This window comes from Miniopterus schreibersii (genome assembly GCF_964146895.1).
Source record: "Miniopterus schreibersii genome assembly, chromosome: 3".
Taxonomy (NCBI): Eukaryota; Metazoa; Chordata; class Mammalia; order Chiroptera; family Miniopteridae; genus Miniopterus; species Miniopterus schreibersii.
Genome location: NC_138103.1, coordinates 6,856,578 through 6,876,182, shown reverse-complemented (window position 1 = coordinate 6,876,182; position 19,605 = coordinate 6,856,578). Strand labels below are relative to the sequence as shown.

The following is a 19,605-nucleotide window of genomic DNA, read 5'->3' as shown; positions in this document are numbered from 1 at the left end:
ATGGGAGATTAATCTATATTGGGGCTGTGTATTAGTTAATTCTTTTGGTTGCAAGTAACAGAAACTCAAGTTAAACTACCTAAAGCAGATGGGGAAATTGACTGGAAGGATACAGCTGGTCATCAAATAGACCTTGGGACTGAAGTGCTTTAGGAAATGTAGGAAGTTGTCTCTCATCTCTGACCTCTGTAGACTACATACTGGAACTTGGCCACCAATGGCTCCCAAGTTTTAATTAATTACAGTTAGGCCCAAAGAAAGTTATAAATTCCTAGGTAAAGAAATAGTTGGTTTGTCCTGGTGATAAAGTAGGGAAAAGAGCCAGTTCTAAAACAGGGGGCTAGGCAGGTATCTAATAGGTCTCATCTAGGGTAGGGCAGGTCTCCATCAGAACTTTAAAATTTTCTACTTGGTTAAGGAACTTGATTTACATTTTATAAACAGTAATTACACAAGGAACATAATTCATTCAACAGACATTTTAATAAGACCCAATCTGGTCTGACCCCTACCTTAAGGTAGCTCGTCACCCAAGGAGAAACAGTTATAATGCAACTTGCTCAACACCAGAACAGAGGTAATTACAAAAGCTGTGTTCCCCAGCTGCTCCGCCACTCTGGGGCTGAGATCAGGAGATACAAGGGTAGGATGCCTCCTTTTAGCTGTTGGAATGAGACAAGTCAGGTTTGTAAATTCCAACTTGGTGCAGCTACCCAAGGCAGTGATAGGCCTGTTCATTCAATTCAGTAAACCTATTCAGGGGTGGGTGCCATGGAGGCTTAACATGATTAAGACACATAGCTGCCTTCTGGAGCTTATGTGAGGGGTGGGCATGAACACAACTTGATGACTGTATACTTTTTGCTTTGTATGCAATCACCTAACGTCTACCCTCCTTGAATGGCCTCACCTCATTTTATTAAAAAATGTTGACTGAGGACTCATGGAAGGTTCTGTGCTAAAGTGAGACCTAGGATTTTCCAACCACTGGTTGTAAGGAACGCTCCAAACCCACCAGATAAAGCACAACAAGCCGGTCCTGTTTTCACTTCTTGCAGCTAACCCATACCTCCCCTGCTTTTCCTTAAGAACAATCTTGTCCCAAAGCTCACTGCACTTATGTCCCAGACCCAACTTGAACCAATTTTCCAAACACAGGGTGCAGAAGACTTAGCTTCACAGCATTTGGTTTAAAAAAGCTTAGGTATTTGGGTGTCTGCAACCCAATAAACTCCTGGCACTGCCACTCCTCCCAAATCCAATGCAATCTAGAGCTGTTAAAACAAGACCAGACCAAGGAGGTATACAGTGTACACTGTGGTGCTGGCTTATTTTTGTATGACCCTTTAAAAGGGGCATTGAAAAACCAGCACCTGTTGGGTGATCATGTGTGGGAATTGGAACCCTATTTTTAAGAAATGATTGACCAAATTAATGCTGTTTAATCTGAAAACATGGGGCAAAGAAGTTGTGATTAAGTTATCTGAAAGGCTGCCATGTAGAGAAAGTATTAGACATATTCTGGGCAAGGCTTACAGGGAAGGAGAATGTGGCACTTAACCACTTCCTAAAGATCATAGCTATCCCACAAAGAAATGACCTGCCTTGTGAGGTAGTGAGCTCACTGTCAAGGGAGGTTTTAAAGCAAGGGTAGAACACCACTTGGCAGGAGTGTTGTAAAAAGGGGGCTAACCTAGGTTTGCTTAAACCTGGTATGGAGGAAGAGGCAGAGTAGAAGATCCTGCCACCTATAAATAGGATCCTCCTGACTGCCTACAAGGGGACAGGTAATCCCTATATGGAAATTAAAGGCAGACAGCCCCTGGAATATAAGGGGAGAACTTTTACCCTGACAGCCACAAACAGAATTCTTTTAGGATAGGATAGCTCATTAAACTTTAACTCTCCTAATGCGACTATCTGTTCTAGACAGAGTAAGGCAGCCAGTGTGGTAGGATATATTTCAGGTTTGTATGGTAGGAGACCTGGGTTTCAGTTCTGAATCTGCCCTGTATGACCTGGGGCTTCTCCTTCCCTTCGCTGGGCCTCTCTGAAATGAAATGAACTTGACAGTCCTTCCCATTCTAAAGCGCATTGCCCTTCTGACTGGGCCCCTCTATAGCAGATCTAGGGCTACAGTTTTGGACCCTGGGGCTACACTTGTGGACAGCCAGAGACCACCTCTGGCGAAAGCAACGGCCACACTCAAGGCAGGGGAAAGGCTTCTCCCCAGTGTGCAGGAGCTGGTGCTGGGCCAGGTGGCTCCACTGGGCAAAGCGCTTAGAGCACAGGTCGCAAGCATAGGGCCGCTCGCCTGAGTGGACGCGCCGGTGACTGGCCAGTAGTGAGGGGTAGGCAAAGCGGCGGCCACAGTCATCACACGCGTGCAGCTTCTCCTCGGTGTGCGTGCTGCGGTGTATGGCTAGCGAGCCGCTCCGGCGGAAGGCACGTCCACAGTCTGGGCAGGGGTAGGGCTTCTCTCCCGTGTGCAAGAGCTGGTGCTGGAGCAGAGTGCTGCGCTGAGAGAAGCGGGCCTCGCAGTGCTCGCAGGCGTAGGGGCGCTCCCCAGAGTGCACTCGCCGGTGGCTCACCAGGCGAGAGGACGAAGAGAAGCGCCGCTCACAGTCTGGACAAGGGTAGGGCTTCTCGCCCGTGTGGATGCGCTGGTGGATGACCAGAGCGGTGCGCTGGCGGAAGCGGCGGTTGCATTCCAGGCAAGTGTAGGGCTTCTCTCCTGTGTGTGTGCGCTGGTGGATGGCTAGCAGGGACGGGTAGGCAAAGCGTCGCCCACAGCTAGGGCACTGGTGGGGTTTTTCTCCTGTATGTGTGGTCCGGTGATTGGCCAAGGACCGACTCCTACGGAAGCAGCGGCCACAGTCTGGGCAATGGTAGGGCTTCTCGCCTGTGTGGATAACCTGGTGCTGGGAGAGGTTCTTACGCTGCGAGAAACGTTTGCCACATTGGTCACAAACATAGGGACATTCACCGGAGTGTGCCCGCCGGTGACTGACCAACAGGGATGGGTAGGAAAAGCGGCGCCCACAGTCTGGGCAAGGGTAAGGCTTTTTTAGATTCTGGGCACACTTGTGGCTTTTCAGGGCTGGATGATCAGGGAAGGTACAACCACAGTCAGGGCAGATGGGACCCCCAGATGTCTGTCTGGGAATCAGTCGGGGCTTGCTGGGCTTCCGCCCTCTCTTCCCCTTCCGGGGTGCCTCCTTAGGTGGGAATACTTCCTTCTCTCCGTTCTTCTTCCTGGTTCTGGTTTCTACAGGGACACAGGAAAAATTAATTTAACAAATACTGGGCTACTACTCTTGCCTATTACAGTATTACAGGTTATAAGACAAACAGACTCACCCCCTGTGTTTAAAGAGTGTTAGAGACACAGACAACCCAGTGTGACCTACTACTATTAAAGTATGGACAGAATAACAGGAGCCCCTAACCCAGCTTGGAGAAGTTGGGTAAGATTTCTCGGAAATTAAGCTGGCTTTAAAAATTAAAAGTTTTTGAAGAGGTAAGTTTAAGGCAAGAAGTAGAAACAAGGCATGAGCTGGCAGTGACTAGGTCATAGGGCCCTTTCAGCAATGGTTCTCAAATTTTACTGTGATCAGAATCAACTGGAGGGCTACTGAAACAGATTGCTGGGCCCTACTCCCAGTTTTTGATTCAGATGTGGGGTGGGGCTCACAAATCTGCATTTGTAACATGATCAGGAGTGATGCTGCTACTGGTTTGAGTACCACACTCTCAGAACCACTGTTGTAAGGACCATGAACTGTATTTTACCCAATGGTTCTCAAACCTAAACATACATCCAAATCAGTTGGGGCTATTAAAACACACATTCCTAGACATCTATAAAGGCAAATAAATAGTTCTGGGGTGGTGTCCAATAATCTACATTTTTACCAAGTTCCCCAAGTGACTAGCCATTTGACAACCCACTTGGCAAAAAAAATGAATGTTTTGTGTGTTTTTTTAATTCTCACGCAAGGACATGCTGGGGGGGGGGGGGGGGGGGAAGAAACGTTGATGTGATGTGATCCCACACTAGGGATCAAACCCTCAACCCAGGTATGTGCCCTGACTGGGAATCAAACCGACAATCTTTCCGTGCACCAGACAACACTCAACCAACTGGGCCACTCCAGGTGGGCTGAATGGTCTTTCCTCCCCTTTATTTTATTTCATTATTATCTTTCCATCACCACTTATGGGCTGAATGGTTTTAAGAAAGGAAATATGGTTAGATCTGAATTTTAGAAAGATAGCTCTGGTCTTAGAGAATCTGGCATAGAAGTCCCAGCCCAAACAGTTCCATCTGCCCCTGTGGGTGGATCTGGGGCCCTTCTACCTGAATGGTGCTAATCAGAGCCTTGCTTGATCCTGAGAGTGCAGTATGTCCTGCACTGATCACTGTACTGCCAGAAGGGCAGAAAGGGGTCCCTGCACCCCAGGCAGCTGTTCTCCATTAAGTCCCTTCAACCAAAACACAGAAAACTCAGAGAGGTATAGGGTCTCTCAGTCAGAGCCCAAATCAAAGGAGGGTGGGTGGGGGCAGGGATCCTGGGAAGGAGGCAGGAGGGTAGTAGCTTCTTTTAAAAGCTCACTGATTCACACAATAGACAACTGTAGATATGTACTTGGTCTTCAAACTGGCAAGTGAATCTTTGTGTGGTGGACCAAACCAACACCATCATAAACAGTACCCTGAAATTGTGAACATGAACTCAGTCAATGGAGCACTACAACACGGGCCACAGCCACCATAACCCTGGACTGTCACTGGAAGCTGCAGGCCCTCCACAGGCATTTTTTCACTCACTTCTTTGGACTGTTAATCCCCTCGGGCACTCCTGCGGATCCAGGGCAGCTGGTTCCCAATCATCCGTATTTCGTTCCAACCAGGAGATGAGGGCTGGTTTGGGACCTGCGCACCCTGGGGAAGGAGAACCAGTCAGAAGTCCAGCTCATAAATAACTCTGGGTAAATACCTACCCGGTGGCATCTCCTGCCAAGCCCCCGTCCTCCTCCCCTCGCACAACCTGGTCACAGGCCAGGACCCTGGACACACTGCGCCCCGCCACCGCCAAGCTCCTCCATCCCTCAAGACCCGCGGAAGCGGATTGGGCCGGGCCTCACCGAGCGCGCCCAGGTGGCCGTAGGTCTCCCGCATCACGTCCCGGTACAGGGCCCTCTGCGCGGGCCGCAGACACCCCCACTCCTCCGGGGAGAAGTACACGGCCACGTCCGCGAACTTCACCGCCCTTGGCTTCCTTCCCCTTCTCCGGCCGGGTCCGGCCTCTCCTGGTCCCCGTGCGGAGACTGGAGAAGAAGGCGGTGCCATTGGACCAGAGAAGCCCGCGCCCCGACCTCCCCTGTCCCGGCCTCGGCCCCTGGCGGACCCCGGGATTTGGGAGCCCCCGCCGGACCGGGACTGAGTGTGCCTGGGGCAGGCCGGGAGGGACCGGGAATCGGCCGCCTGCGGGGCTAACGGAAACCTCGCGCTGTTATTCAGGAAACTCCTGCCCGAACTTGGGGGAAAGGTACCGGAAGATGCCTTCGGCGAAGATGGCGGCGCTGCTACTGCACCGCCTTTGCCTGGAACACAGGCAGCTTCCAGCTATCGATTTTATTGACCAGAGCGCCATGCCGGCTTCCTACCCTCTTTGCCCTCAAGTATGATGGCGCTGCGATTGGGCTTCACGCCCCTTTTCCTCCTATCCCACGCGCTCATTGGGCGGCGCCCGAAGATCGAGCGTCCTGATTGGATGCTGACAAAAGCGGCCCGTTTGAACGAAGCCAACGGAAGCGTAAGGGCAGGAAGCTGGCCGGCTGGTGTCGGGTGACTGTGTTTTGAGGCGGGAAGCCTCGACGTGGCCTGGGGTTAGCACCCCGCGGCTGTTCTCAGACGGGCGCTGCCCACCTGAGGGAGGGGCGGATTGAGCGAGGGAGCCACTCCGGCCAACCCACGCTGAGATGCCCTGGGTGCCTCTTCGTGTCTTTCTCAGAAGGAACCTTCGCTTTGGATGATGGGGAACTTCCTTGTTGCCCTTTTGGGAAGGGAATTAACGTTAGAGTTTCATCTGTGCTGGCACCATACCGAACATATTACACATTCTATCTTATTTATTCTTTGCCACCACTGTGGGAGGTGATGGTTCTCAGCCCAGTTCCACTAATGACGAAAGATCGCAGAGGGTTACCGCCAGGAAAGCAGAGGGGCAGATTTAAACGTGGGGCGGACAGGGCCTTGATCCACGCCGCTGAACTAGGCACTCTTCCCGATCGCTGCCTTAGTTTGCTTGGTAACTCAAGGATCCACCTGAGCGCCTGGTCTCTTCTCAGATTCAATCTTCTGCGCATCTCTCCACACTTTATTTTTACATGACATTTGTTCAATGTACAAAGCATAGTGGTGGATGGTGAAGAGAGGCTGGATTACAAAAATAAGTCATGGGCCATACCCTGAATGAAGTTTACAGTCTACTGAGGCATATAAATTCACAACTAATAATAACAGAATGATACAAGCATGTATTGGAAAGGAAAATTGCTGATGGAACCAGTCAGCATCCACCCCCATGGGGTCTGTCCTCACTTCTGTGTAAGTATTGAGGTGCGGAGTTGCACTAGCTCAGTGTCATCACCCAGGAGAACTGGGAACAGGAGAGTATACCATTTGCTATATCTCTTACCTCAACTGATGACATACACATTTATTTTCTGAACCCATTAACACTTTGGATGTTTTTAAAAACATTTTATTGTTGAGAGTATTACAGATGTCCCTCCTTTTTCCCCCTCCTTGTCCCCCTCCACCCAGCTCCCACCCCACCCCAGGCCTTCACCACACTACTGTCTGTGTCCATGGGTTATACATATATTCATATAAGTTCTTTGGTTAATCTCTTCCCACCCACCCCCACCCCTTCCCTCTGAGATTCGTCACTGGACACGCTTCCATGTCTCTGGATCTATTTTGTTCATTAGATTCCACATATGAGATCATGTAATATTTGTCTTTTTCTGCCTGGCTTATTTCCCTTAGCATAATACTCTCCAGGTCCCAACATGCTGTCTCAAAGGGTAAGAGATCTTTCTTTTTCACAGCTATATAGTATTCCATGGTGTAAATACCACAGCTTTTTCATCCACTCATCTACTGATGGGCACTTGGGCTGTTTCCAGATATTAGCTATTGTAAATTGTGCTGCTATGAACTTAGGGGTGCATATATTCTTTCTGAATAGACTAATAACAACTAAAGAAATTGAAGCAGTAATCAAAAAACTCCCAGCAAACAAAAGTCCTGGACCAGACAGCTTCACAGGGGAGTTTTACCAAACATTCAAAGAAGAACTAACACCTATCCTCCACAAACTATTCCAAAAAATTCAAGAGGAAGGAAGACTTCCAAGCTCTTTATACAAGGCCAGCATTATCCTAATTCCAAAACCAGATAAAGACACTACAAAGAAAGAAAATTACAGGCCAATATCCCTGATGAATACAGATGCCAAAATCCTCAAAAAATACTAGCAAGTCAGATCCAGAAATATATTTAAAAGATCATACATCGTAACCAAGTGGGATTTATTCCAGAGATGCAAGGCTGGTACAATATTCACAAATCAACAAATGTGATACATCACATAAACAAAATGAAAGACATAAATCACATGATCATAGCAACAGAAAAAGCATTTGACAAAATCCAGCACCCAGTTTTTATAAAAACTCTCAGCAAAGCCCTGGCCGGTTGGGCTCAGTGGTTGGAGCGTCGGCCCGCAGACTGAAGGGTCCTGGGTTTAATTCCAGTCAGGGGCACATACCTCGGTTGCAGGCTTGATCCCCAGCCCTGGTCACAGATCTCTCTCTCTCTCTCTCTTTCTCCCTCCCCTCTCTCCCCCTTCCACTCTCTCTGAAAAGCAATGGAGAAATATCCTCAGGTGAGGATTTAAAAATATATTTTTAAAAAACTCTCAGCAAAGGGGGAATAAAAGGATCATACCTCAACATAATAAAGGCCATATATGACAAACCTACAGCCAACATCATACTCAATGGTCAAAAACTAAAAGCATTTCCCCTAAGAACAGGTAAAAACAGGGATGTCCACTTTCACCACTTATTCAGCCTAGTACTGGGAAGTCCTAGCCACAGCCATCAGACAAAAATAAAAAATAAAAGGCCTCCAAATTGGAAAGGAGTAGGTGAAACTGTCATTATTCAAAGATGATGTGATATTGTACATAGAAAATACAAAAGACTCCACCAAAAAACCACTAGATCTAATAAATGAGTTTGGTAAAGTAGCAGAATACAAAATTATTATCCAGAAATTGATAGCATTTTTATACACCAATAATGAACTCTCAGAAAGAGAAACTTAAAAAAAAAAAATCCCATTTGCCATTGCAACAAAAAAATTAAGATACCTAGGAATAAACTTAACCAAGATACCAAGGAATAAACTTACTAGGAAAACTACAGGACATTGGAAAAAGAAGTAGAGGAAGATACAAACAAGTGGAAGCATATACCATGTTCATGGATTGTAAGGATTAACATCATTACAATGTCCAAGCCATTAATATTTTAAAGTGCCTACTATGGGCAAAACAATACCCCAAAGCCTACAGGGAATAAAGAAAATGTAACAGGAAGTCACAAGATAACACAGGCAGTAAGATAATTCGAGGATAACTTTTGAACAGAGGAGGTAGGAAAAAACCTGCAGTAAGCCTTACACTGAGTTCTACTCTGTCCTAAGGATAGTGACTTTATTGAAAAAACTACTGGGGGAGTAGATAGAATGTCAAGATTGCCAAAACGAATAAGACAGAGTCCCTTCTCCTAATGACTTTCCAGACTGATGCATCATGTAGGAAATCAGTTTGGTCTATGAAGGAGTGGGATTTAGGGAGGACAGTGGTGCTCATTATACATTCGTTGAATAAACAGCTGAATTTCATGGTGGCTGAAGGTCTCTGGCATAAAGCCAGGAATTCAGGCAAGTTCGGTGTGAAGAGAATGATGCTGCTTTCTAATGTAGCGCAAGATACACATATGGTAAAACTGAAGGACAGAAAGGGTGGCTCGACACCAAATATTGCAGGGCTTCATCCTTTACTTTGGAGAGCTCTAAATAAGTCTAGAGAAGTGAAAGACCTTCCAAACATGTTTTAGGAAGATTACTCTGATAGTTTGCAGGATGAACTGATAGCTTTGTGCCTACTCTTTCTGTCTACACGTGGTTCAGTTTGGAAAAATAAGAATGTAAACTTAGGCTGCTAAGGGAATAAAAAAGTCAAATGGATAGCAAACCATTTCATTTGGAAGGAAGAAAGTGGCTAAACAGAGGAGGTTGGAAAAAATCTGACTTCCTCTGTGGACGTCCTGCCTAAATGATAATGATGTTCTGTCAGCTGAACAAGCAGAAGGTGCTGACATTGAATAGGGAAGAAGACTAAATATTGAAGTGATCAAGTGCTCTTCCCACATCCAGGAAGAAGGCAGGCAGGCTGGCCTGAAGGTACAGCCTCAGCCTAGCCTTTTCGGCCCCAGGCTCCAAAGGCCCCATTTGGCCAGTTAATAAAGGAAACCTCAATTAAAATGGGAGTTGGGAAGGCTTGTGTAAGGAGCTCTCAGGCCAGATCACTCAAGATCAATTACCCTAACCTGGAAGACATGTACCTTGCATCTCCTACAGGAATATGTCTCTCTACAGTGGGAAGGTTTTCTGGCCCAGCAACAAGCCCAGCCACTGAAAAGCATGCAGCTCAGCCAATGAGAAGCCATTGTCACCCTGAACTCCTATTTTCCTCCAGTGAACTTTCGCTAATAATTTCCTTGCCTCACCCTCCTTTCCATTTTGCCCATCTCTCTGCTTGCTAGATGAGGCGCTGCCCAATTCATGAATCACTGAATAAAGCCAACTAGACCTTCAAATTTACTCAGTTGAATTTTTTTGACACCAGGCTTGCCACCATTTTGACTGGAGCCACTAAGGTAGGGCCTAGGATTCAGGCAGAGTGAGATGCTTCCAACTATAGGGAAGCACTTCGGAGAGAAAAGCACTCAGGACTTGATAAGAGCAGAGCCCCTTGCTCCTTTCTGTATAAATTCCTGGACCCACATGGGGCACAGGGACAAGCAGGGCTCTTCCTGAAGGAATACAACCCACTGCAGAAAAGGGTGGAGAAGATCCAGGGAGTCTACACACCAAGAGGCCACATAAAGACCAAAGGCCCCCTGTTCTGGGTAAAGGGAAATGATGTTGAGGGCCAGTAAATAACAGGTGCCACTGTGTGGGCACAATGACATAGATGATCTTAGTTGAAACTCACCTTCCAGAGTCCTTATGAGGATGATTATCCTTATATCACAGTTATCAGAAGGTTGAGCAGCTTGTCCAAAACCTGTTAGTAAGGGCAGGGATGAGATTTGAACCTGGAATGTCCTCCGCGTTGCACTGGCAGCTCTAAACTGGGTGAAAGGCTTTCAGATTAATTTCTCCTCATTTCATGCTCAGTGAGGGAAAGCGCCTGAAAGTGCAGCCTTCAGTTATAGCACACACAGAACGTACCCTATAGACTGACTAGAGCCTAATCTTTGCCTAAGATGTCATAAACCCAGACTTGGGCAAGCAGTGTTAGTCCTAGGGGAGGGTAACGAGCAATGAAGGAGTCTCACCTTTTCTTTTTTTTTCTTTTTTTAAAATATATCTTTATTGATTTCAGAGAGAGGAAAGGAGAGGGAGAAAGAGAGATAGAAACATCAATGATGAGAGAGTCATTGATCGGCTGCAGCCGGCAACCCGGGCATGTGCCCTGACCAGGAATCGAACCCTGATCGCCTGGATCCTAGGTCAACGCTCAACCGCTGAGCCACACCCGGCCAGGCTCACCTTTTCTTAATGGATTCATGTAGGCAAGTTCCAACCTGTTCCATTTCTGAGTGAGGTAACTCACTGATACATTTCTGATTACCTCTATATCCTGCTCTCTGAAGGGGGACTTCTAGGCACCTACAGACCTTGTCACTCTACATTTCCCTTTCTCCTCTCTCTCCTGCCCCTGCTTGCTCTGCATGACCAACATCTGATAAGGAGGAATACCACCCATCATAAGCTCCTTCACAGAACCTGACACAGGCCATCCACACTCCTGGAATTTATCTGAGAAACAGTGGACGTGAACTGGGGGGTCCTAATCCCTGAGGTCCAGAGCCTGGCATAGGGACTTCCCAGAAGGTCTCTGACCCTCTGCCTCACCCTCTTTGCCTGATGGATCCACCGGCGGGCTTTCACGGCATGCTTTCTCTTGAAGCGTTTCCCACACTCAGTGCCGGGAAAGGGCCTCTCATCAGAGTGGATGCACCCGTGGCTGAGCAGGAGGAGGGAGTAGGAGAAGCAGATACCATGCTCTGGGCAGGGGCAAGGTTTCCCACCTCTGTGTGTGCATCTGCCAAGGGAGCCTCTAGTGGAAGCATCACCTACAGCCATGAGCTGGTGCTGGAGTAAGTTTTCCTGGTGAGCAAAGTAACTGCCACATTGTAGGGAATGGTAGTGCTGGTTGGCCAGGAGGGAGGGCATGTAAAGTGGCACCACGGTCTGTGCACATATGTCTGCACCTGTGGATACACCCCCTTCTCGGGTGGAAGTAGCAGCCACAACCAGGGTACGGGCAGGGCTTGTCCCTTTTGTGGAGCAGCTGGTGCTAGACCAGGTAAGCCCACTGGTAAAAATGGACATCACATGACCCACAAGCATGGGGACAGTCACCAGAGTGGATCTGCCTGTGGCTGACTAACAGTGAGAGGAAGGCAAAGAGCCGCCCACAGTTAAGACATGCATAGGGCTTCTCCCTTATGTGGGTGGCCAGTGCTCGGCTTTTTCAAAAGCAGCGTCCATGCTGGCAGCAGAGAAGGGGTGTCTCACCTGTGTGGATGAGTTGATGCTGGAGCAGTTCCTTGCACTGAGAGAGCAGCGCCCATACTACCACAGGGAAGGGCTGCTCAGCAGACTAGACCTGCTGGGGGCTGGCCAGGAGAAAGAGGTCAGCCTAGACGTGGGTATAGCCCATTTGGAGCCTGAGAGCACTGTTGCCCTGTGGCTGAAGAGCCCTGAGGCATTTACTGGCAACACCCCCTGCAGTTAGAGTCCTCAGTTACTGCCAGGGCCATTGCCACACCTTCTGCACTGGTGTCTCTCTCTCTCAAAGGCCGGATTAAGTTCCTTAATCCCCCTTTCTTCTTTTCTTCTTACTCTTGCTTTCTGCAGAGACAAATGGAATGGAAGAGTGTAAGGTGCTTTGAATCAGAGTAACTGTCTTTCTCCTGGAATCAGGCAGTTGGGTATAGATTTAGAGCAGCACCTGAGACTGAGCGCCTGCTCGTCCAAGGCACAGGACCTAACGGAATCCCTCAATGCCTCGCCCAGCTCAGGGAGAAGTTTCCCACTTTCTAAAAAGTTCTATCCTTCATTCAGGGCCTCCAAAACTGTATAGTGTTCTCATAAGGAAGAGCCAAATTCTTTTCAGAGGTAGGCTGACACCTCTTCCTGGTTAAAGACCTTAAATGTGGGCATTTCAGCACAAATATTTCTCAAAAAATTGAGACCTCAGTGCCTTTTGAGTGTCCCCAAATACCTGTTTCTATCCTAATTGGAAGTTGGCAAGTCATCAAATGTTTTATATATGTAAACAGTGCTCCAGACAGCTTCAGATAGCAGGATACGCTGCCCTGGGAGACAAGGGCAAATCTGAGTGAACTTCTAGCCTCTCTCCAAGGCCAGGAAAAGTATAGTGTGCAGACCCTCTAGCCTTAAGTCACTGCAAGTTAAAAGGTCACTTTCTGAGGCCGACTAGCCATATTTCAAGTGCTAAATAGCCACCTGTAGCGGCTTGTGGCCTCTCCAAGGGACAGCACAGATACAGAACGTTCCCATAATTGAAAGCTCTTTCAGGCAGCAATGCTCTAAGAGCCCAGCAGGAAGCAGGCAAAAGACCTCAGTCGCCAAGGAGGCCGCCTCCCCCCCCCCCCCCCCCCCCCCGGTAGGGACCAGCAGGACAAGCGGGCTACCTCTGAGTGCAAGGAAGACTCCAGGCCTGGGAAAGAGAGCTTTGGAAGAGAAGGGTCCCAGGATTCTTACCAACTGGGGTCTTGAAAGAGAAGAGTGGGGTGTGGGTGTAGGTGAGGGGGGCTTCTGGGAGAAAGGGCAACCCCCTCCTTTCCTCACCTATCACGTCTCCTCCCTCCTCTCCACCCAGGAGATGAGAGGGCGTGTTTAGAGCCTGAAAATCCCAGGGGAGGAGGGGCCGAGAGAAGGAGCTTCCTCTGCAAGGGTGGGGTACACCGTCCTGCACCCTCGGAGAGGAGGCCTCCCCAGCCGAGACACGCCCCCAGGCGCGCCCGCAATCCGAAAGGTCTCGGCGCCGCAGAAAGGGCGGGCGGCGGGGGGAGGGTCTCTGCGATCGCCCCCGGGACCCAAGGTCGGCCCCCGGCTTCCTGTACGAGGCGCGCCGCGCAGCACCTGGTCTGGAGACTACGCGCGCAAGTCTCCGGGCGCCGTGGGCTTCGCCCCCCCCCCCCCCCCCCCCCCCCCCCCCCCGGCACGGCCCCTGGTCGGGGCGGCCTGAGCGCAGCGCCGGCGCTCGGACGGGGCCTCCGGAGACCCAGCGGGCGGGAAGGAAGCCGGCGCCCGCCCTTCCCTAGAGCACTGCGGGCCTCGCGGGGCGCCCCTGGGTGCAGCCCTGCGCCCTAAGAGCCCTCAGCATCGCCCTTTCCCGGCCCCGCACTCTGCGCCGCTCTCGCCAGAGCCCCGTCTGCGTGGCCGGGGCTCCCTGCCTCCGGCCGCCCAGGCTTGGCCGGCGTTCAAACGTTCGCTGAGCGCCTGCTGGCTCGAGCGCGGGGGGAGCAGGGGCCTCGCCGAGTCTCCGCCGCGGCGGTCACGTGGTCCCCGCAGCCCTCCCGACCCTCAGGGCCGCCCCGGGCCTGACCTCAGGGTAGTCCTCCGGCGCCTGCCGCGCTACTGTCTCAAGGGGTTTGCCGTGGCCTCTCGAAACAATGCTGGGGGCTGGAAAGAGGTGGCTCGAGGGTGCCTGCGCTCGGCGGTGCTGCCAGCCTCGTGGGGGAGGCCCAGGGCCCAGGGCCGGTGCCCGAGGCGCTGGGAAGGCCCGCGGGGGAGCCCCAGCCCCAGGCGGAGCCGCCACGGGGCGGTGCAGGCTTGCTCTCGGCTGAGCAGTGTCTTCTATGAGCCTCTGAGGCCGGACAGCAGGCCTCCTGCACGTTTCAGCTCAGCCACAGCCTTATTTCCAACATAGCGGGATCTGCTATGAGAAAGCAGCAGTTGTGCGATCCTGTAGGGAATTATGAGGCAGTCTCACCTCTGCGGTGAGCACAGATGAGCGTTATGAATCATATAGAAGGGGGGGGGGGAGAGGAAGGGCAAATGGCTCCCACCCGGCTGGAACTCGGAAGAGCGAGAGAAGTTACAGTAAAAGCAGCGGTTTAGCGCGGCGGGCGGGGCTCAGCGCTGAGCATCGGCCTAGGATCCAGGAGATCGCCCTTCGATTCCCTGTCAGGGCACATGCCGGGGCTGTGGGCTCCATCCCCAGTAGGGGGCCTGTAGGAGGCAGCCGATCAATGATTCTCCCATTATCGATGTTTCTATCTCTCCTCCTTCCTTCCTCTCTCTGAAGTAAATATTTATATATATAAAAAGGCAGTTGTTTAAAACGGGTGATTAAGACTGTCTTCAATCTTCAGTATTGAAAAAAACACTGTCCTCACAACAGTTAGGATGGGTACTATAAAAACAGAAAAGGGAGTGCAATAACTGGAATTCTTGTGCACTGTTGGCCAGAACGTAAAGTGGTCCAGCTGTTGTGGGAAACAGGATAGCGGTTCCTGAAAAATTAAAAATAGAATTATTTCATGATCCAGCAATTCCATTTGGGGTACATACCCCAAAGAATTCAAAGCAGGGTTTGGTTTTGTCTTTTAACCAGTCACCTTTTATTAGATGTTAATCATGATAGAAAGGATTCAGAGGTGCTGGGCAAAGGTCACGGCCAGGCATGCGGAGCCCACACTGGGCCCTCTTCAGTGGTACTCACTCCTATGTCCTGTCTGAGTTCCTTAGAAGGGCAGCTGTCGAAAAACCACATAAGCTGCCAGCACCGTAGAAACCCCACTGACCTGCCCTTTCTTCACACGACATACTTGTAAGTACCGGCAGTAAAATGTGAAACGCTCCAGCAGTGCCTCTGGGGCGAAATCCCGCATCAGCATCCAGGCAGGCAGTTCCCGTTTTGACATCCATGGGGTCCTTCTCCTTAAATGGTACGACTGACACCGTCTTGGAGTCCCAGGTGTCCCCTAAAGCAGGTTCTTAAGAGATATCTGTACGCCAATATTTAGAGCAGCACTATTCTCAGCAGTGAAGAGGTGGAAGCAGCCATTATCCATCAGCAGGTGTATTCACAGAATGGGGTGTTATCTGGCCTTAAAGAGGAAGGAAATTCTGACACGTGCTACAACATGTGTGAAACTGGAGGACATTTTACAAAGTGAAATAAGCCAGTCACAAAAAGGCAAATACTGTATAATTCCACATATATGAGGTATCTAAAGTAGTCAAATTCATAGAGACAGAAAGTAGAATGGTGGTTGGGTGATTGCCATAGGCTGAGGAGAGGGTCAACTGGGGAGTTGCTTAATGAGTAGAGTGTTTCAGTTTTGCAAGATGAAAAGGTTCTGGAGATCAGTGCGCAATAATGTGAGAGTACTTAACACTACTGAACTGTACACTTAAAAATGGTTAATATGGTAAATGTTATATTGTGTGTTTTACCACAAATAAATTAATAAAAATAAATATTTAATAAAATACACTAGCAGACCAAATCCAGCAACATGTAAAAATAATTAAACACCATGATCAGACAGGATTTATCCCAGGATTGCAAGGTTGGTTTAACACCTGAAAATTAATGTAATACATCATATAGCGATAAAATAAAGACAAAAACCACATGATAATCTTAACAGATGTAAAAGAGCACTTGACAAAATCCACATGTCTTGATGATAAAAACACTCAACAACTAGGACTACAAGGGAATGTCCTCAACCTAATGAAAGACTGAATGTTTTCCCCATAAGATCAGGAACAAGACAAAGAGGTCTGCTATGGCCCATTCTGTTCTGTTCTGGTCCATTCCATTCATCATTATTACTCTCATCACTTCTACTTTATTCTATTACATTGTACTGTTCTAGTCAGGATAGTTAGGCAAGAAACTTAAATAAAAGGTATCGAGATTAGAAAGGAAGATGTAAAGCTACTGCTATTTGTGAATGATGATACACAAACTCCTAAGGAATTCATTTTTTAAAAAAGCAAAACTTTATTATGGCCACTTTGGAAGACTGTCAGTTTCTTATGAAACTAAACATATGCTTACCATATCATCCAGCGTTTGCACTCCTTGGTATTTACTCAAACAAGTTGATAACTATGCCTACACAAAAACTGACACACAGACATTTATAGCAGCTTTACTGTAATTGCAAAAATTTGGAAGCAACCAAGGTGTCCTTTAATAGGCGAACAGATAATAACCTGTGGCACATTCATACAGTGAAATATTAGCACTAAAAAGAAATGAACTATCAAGCTAGAAAAAGACATGAAGGAACCTTAAATGCATATTACTAAGTAAAAGATGCCAATCTGAAAAGGCTCCATACTGTATGATTCCAACTATATGACATTCTGGAAAAGGCAAAACTATGGAGACAGTGAAAAGATCCGTGGTTATAAGAGGATGGGGAGGAGGAGTGATAAATGGTGGAGCGCAGGGGGTTTTTAGGGTGGTGAAATGATTGTGTATAACAATGGATACTGTGATGATGTATACATGTCTTTAGACATTTGTCAAAACTCATGGACTGTACACCACCAAAAGTGAACCCTTATGAGCACTATGGATTTGGGGTGATAATATTTTTTCAGTGTTGGTTCATAGATTGTAACACATGTACCCCTCTGGTATGGGATGTTGATAATGGAGGAGGCTGTGTATGTTTGAAGGCAGAGAGAACTCTGTACTTTCAGCTCATTTTTACTGCGAACCCTAAAATACTCTCAAAAATAAAATATTTTTTAAAAATTTTAAATAATGATTCCTGGTACACCATTTAAAAACATTATGTTATGTGAACGGAGCCAGATTCAAAAGACCGCACATGTCTTTTGAGTCCATTTATATGAAATGTCCCAAATAGGCAAATCTATATAGACAGAAGGTAGGTTAGTGGTTTCCAAGGGCTGCAGGAGGGGAGAATGAGGGCGTGATGGCTAAGGGGTTTCTTTCTGGGGTGATGAAATGTGCTAATATCTATTGTGGTGTGGTATCATAACTGAAAATACAAAGAATATTGCATTGTGCACTTAAAATGGGTGAGTGATACAGTCTGTGAATAACATCTCAATAAAGCTGCTGAAATAACAACCATGTTGTAGTCGTAAACATGGAAAGATGGTCATGGTAAATTATTCACACACAGACACACCAAAGAACAACCAACCAACCCACCCACCCCTCAAGGCTTCCAGGAGCGCTTCTGGGACAGTCCTTCCCAAGCCTCAGCCTGATACCAGCCATTTTGGCTCCTCATTTCCCTACCCTCCTCTAAGCATTTTGTGCTCTCTGGGCAGCCTCCGCGTCTGCAGCTCTGGCCTGAGATTGGTTTGAGTAGGTCGAGAATAAACGAATAAATGGATGAGAAAAATGGGCAGCGCGGGGCCATAAAGGGCTTCACCGAGCGCCCCCAGGTGGCCGTAGGTCTCTGGCATCACTTCCCGGGACAGGGCCCTCGGGGCTATAGGCTTCAACGCGCCCCCTGGAAGAAATACTCGGCCTTGGCCGCGAAGCTTTCCAGCCCCTTCCTCCTCCACTCAGGTCCAGGCTCTGGGCTCCGGATGGGGCGCGGGCGCGGGCAGGGGCGGCGCTTTGGACTCTTTCAGTCCCCAGGTCCTAGATGTTACAGCCCCAGGGCCACGGTCTCTTCCGGGCTGAGACACTGCTCCGCTGGGCCCGGCGTCTGAGCGGCACGGATCCGGTTCCGCGTGGGGCCACGCCGCGGCCAGAACGGAGTCGCTCTGACGCTCGGAGTGGGACAACGGTACCGGAAAATGCCTTAAGAGGATATGGCGGCGACCCGCCCTCACGGCCGTCACTCACACGCAGGCCGAAGCTCGTCGTTAGTTCCCTCTAGGTGATCTTATCAAGTCTGAGTCCGCTCCCAACTCTAGCTCCCGCTCCCATAATTCCTAACCCCTCGTTGGGTGCCTGCGGCTATTGGCTTGAGGACGCGACTTCTGACCGCGCCCAGTGATTGGATTACTCCAGACGTTGAAAAACTACGTCTGCGCTGATTGGCCCCTTGGGCCAGACTCTAGGACGCTGTTGCTAGGCAACGCTTGACAGGGGGCCGGGCTCTGGGGCGCGGGCTCAGGCGTTCGGAGGGGTTTCCCGGGAAAGGAGCGGGCTTGGTCAGCGTCCTCTGCGCGATTCCACCTCGGTTCCCCCTGGTCCGCTGACGCACGAGGCCTCCGAGGGCGCGTCCTGGCCGCCAAATGAACTGGTTCCTGTCCTGAGAGAAAACAATTCTGGGAAGCTGAGCACATTCACGGAATTTCTACACTATGGGACCCTCTAACCCTGGGCAACACTCCACATGAGGGTAGGCAGTGTGGTCCCTATTTAAGAATAAGAGCCCAGCTGGTGTGGTTCCGTAGTTAAGCGTGGTCCCATGGGCTAAGAGGTCCCGGGTTCGATTCCCAGTCCGGCCACATGCCGGGCTTGCGGCTCGATCCCCAGCAGGGGGCGTGCAGGAGGCAGCCATTCGATGTTGATGCAGCGATGTTTCTGTCTCCCTCTCCTTTTCTCTCCCTAAAATCAGTAAAAACCTATTTTTAAAAAGAATAAGAAAATTGAGGCTGGCTGACAGGCCTGTCTGGCTTCAAGTCCAGTGTCCTGTCTACTGACCTAATTAATCACTAAGGGGTTTCCCTTCTGAGCCGGCATGGCCTTGGGAGAGCTCACAAACACTCCTGGGGTTGAAGTCCTGGCCACCAGCAGGGCTTCACTGATTCACAGAAGCGCCCCTTCCCTTTTCTCCACCGCTTTGAGGGCTGAGTAGACAAAGTCAGAATCATCCTTTGTTGCTCCTAAGCATCTAATAACTGTAGCGATAATAAGAAACACAACCGCCCACACAATGTGCTGGGAGTTGTGCAGAACACTCCAAATACATTACCTGGTTAATTTTATTTAATCCTCGAGACAAGCCCAGGAGGCTGATCATCTCACTTTCCGAATGGGGGCGCTCAAACTCAGTCCAGTAAGAAACTCCCAGTAACACAGCTAAAGGGAGCCAGCAATAGCACCCAGTGTATCTGACTTTGAAGCCCAAATATCCTAACTATTATGCTATACAGCTTCTCCTAGGCACAACAGTTGTTTAAAAATATGGAAGTAATGATAAAACTTTCTTTGCTTTCCCCTTACCCCTGTGCCCCATTCC

The 19,605-nt window shown here is 49.1% G+C and overlaps 1 protein-coding gene across 2 annotated transcripts; it reads right to left on the bottom strand.

The window, feature by feature from the left end:
* Positions 1–464: 464 nt before the first annotated feature.
* ZNF689 (zinc finger protein 689) lies at positions 465–5,695 on the bottom strand. 2 transcript variants are annotated; one of them, XM_081131270.1, is made up of 4 exons: positions 5,557–5,695; positions 5,149–5,331; positions 4,832–4,945; positions 465–3,268 (listed from the first exon to the last, which is right to left on the bottom strand). In XM_081131270.1, the coding sequence occupies exons 2-4, from the start codon at positions 5,180–5,182 to the stop codon at positions 2,085–2,087; spliced, it is 1,332 nt and encodes a 443-aa protein (XP_080987396.1). In that variant the 5' UTR covers positions 5,183–5,331; positions 5,557–5,695; the 3' UTR covers positions 465–2,084. The 2 variants fall into 2 exon arrangements, with proteins under 2 accessions (XP_080987396.1, XP_080987395.1); XM_081131269.1 differs by having other exon boundaries at positions 5,149–5,692.
* Positions 5,696–19,605: the final 13,910 nt, after the last annotated feature.

What these genes read in the sequence shown, in the direction of transcription:
- ZNF689 (XM_081131269.1), bottom strand. Translation starts at nt 5,353, where the DNA reads ATGGCACCGCCTTCTTCTCCAGTCTCCGCACGGGGACCAGGAGAGGCC. An exon ending in CGGCCACCTGGGCGCGCTCG is followed by an intron (nt 4,946 to 5,148) that starts GTGAGGCCCGGC and finishes CTCCTTCCCCAG; the next exon opens with GGTGCGCAGGTCCCAAACCA. An exon ending in GGGATTAACAGTCCAAAGAA is followed by an intron (nt 3,269 to 4,831) that starts GTGAGTGAAAAA and finishes GTGTCCCTGTAG; the next exon opens with AAACCAGAACCAGGAAGAAG.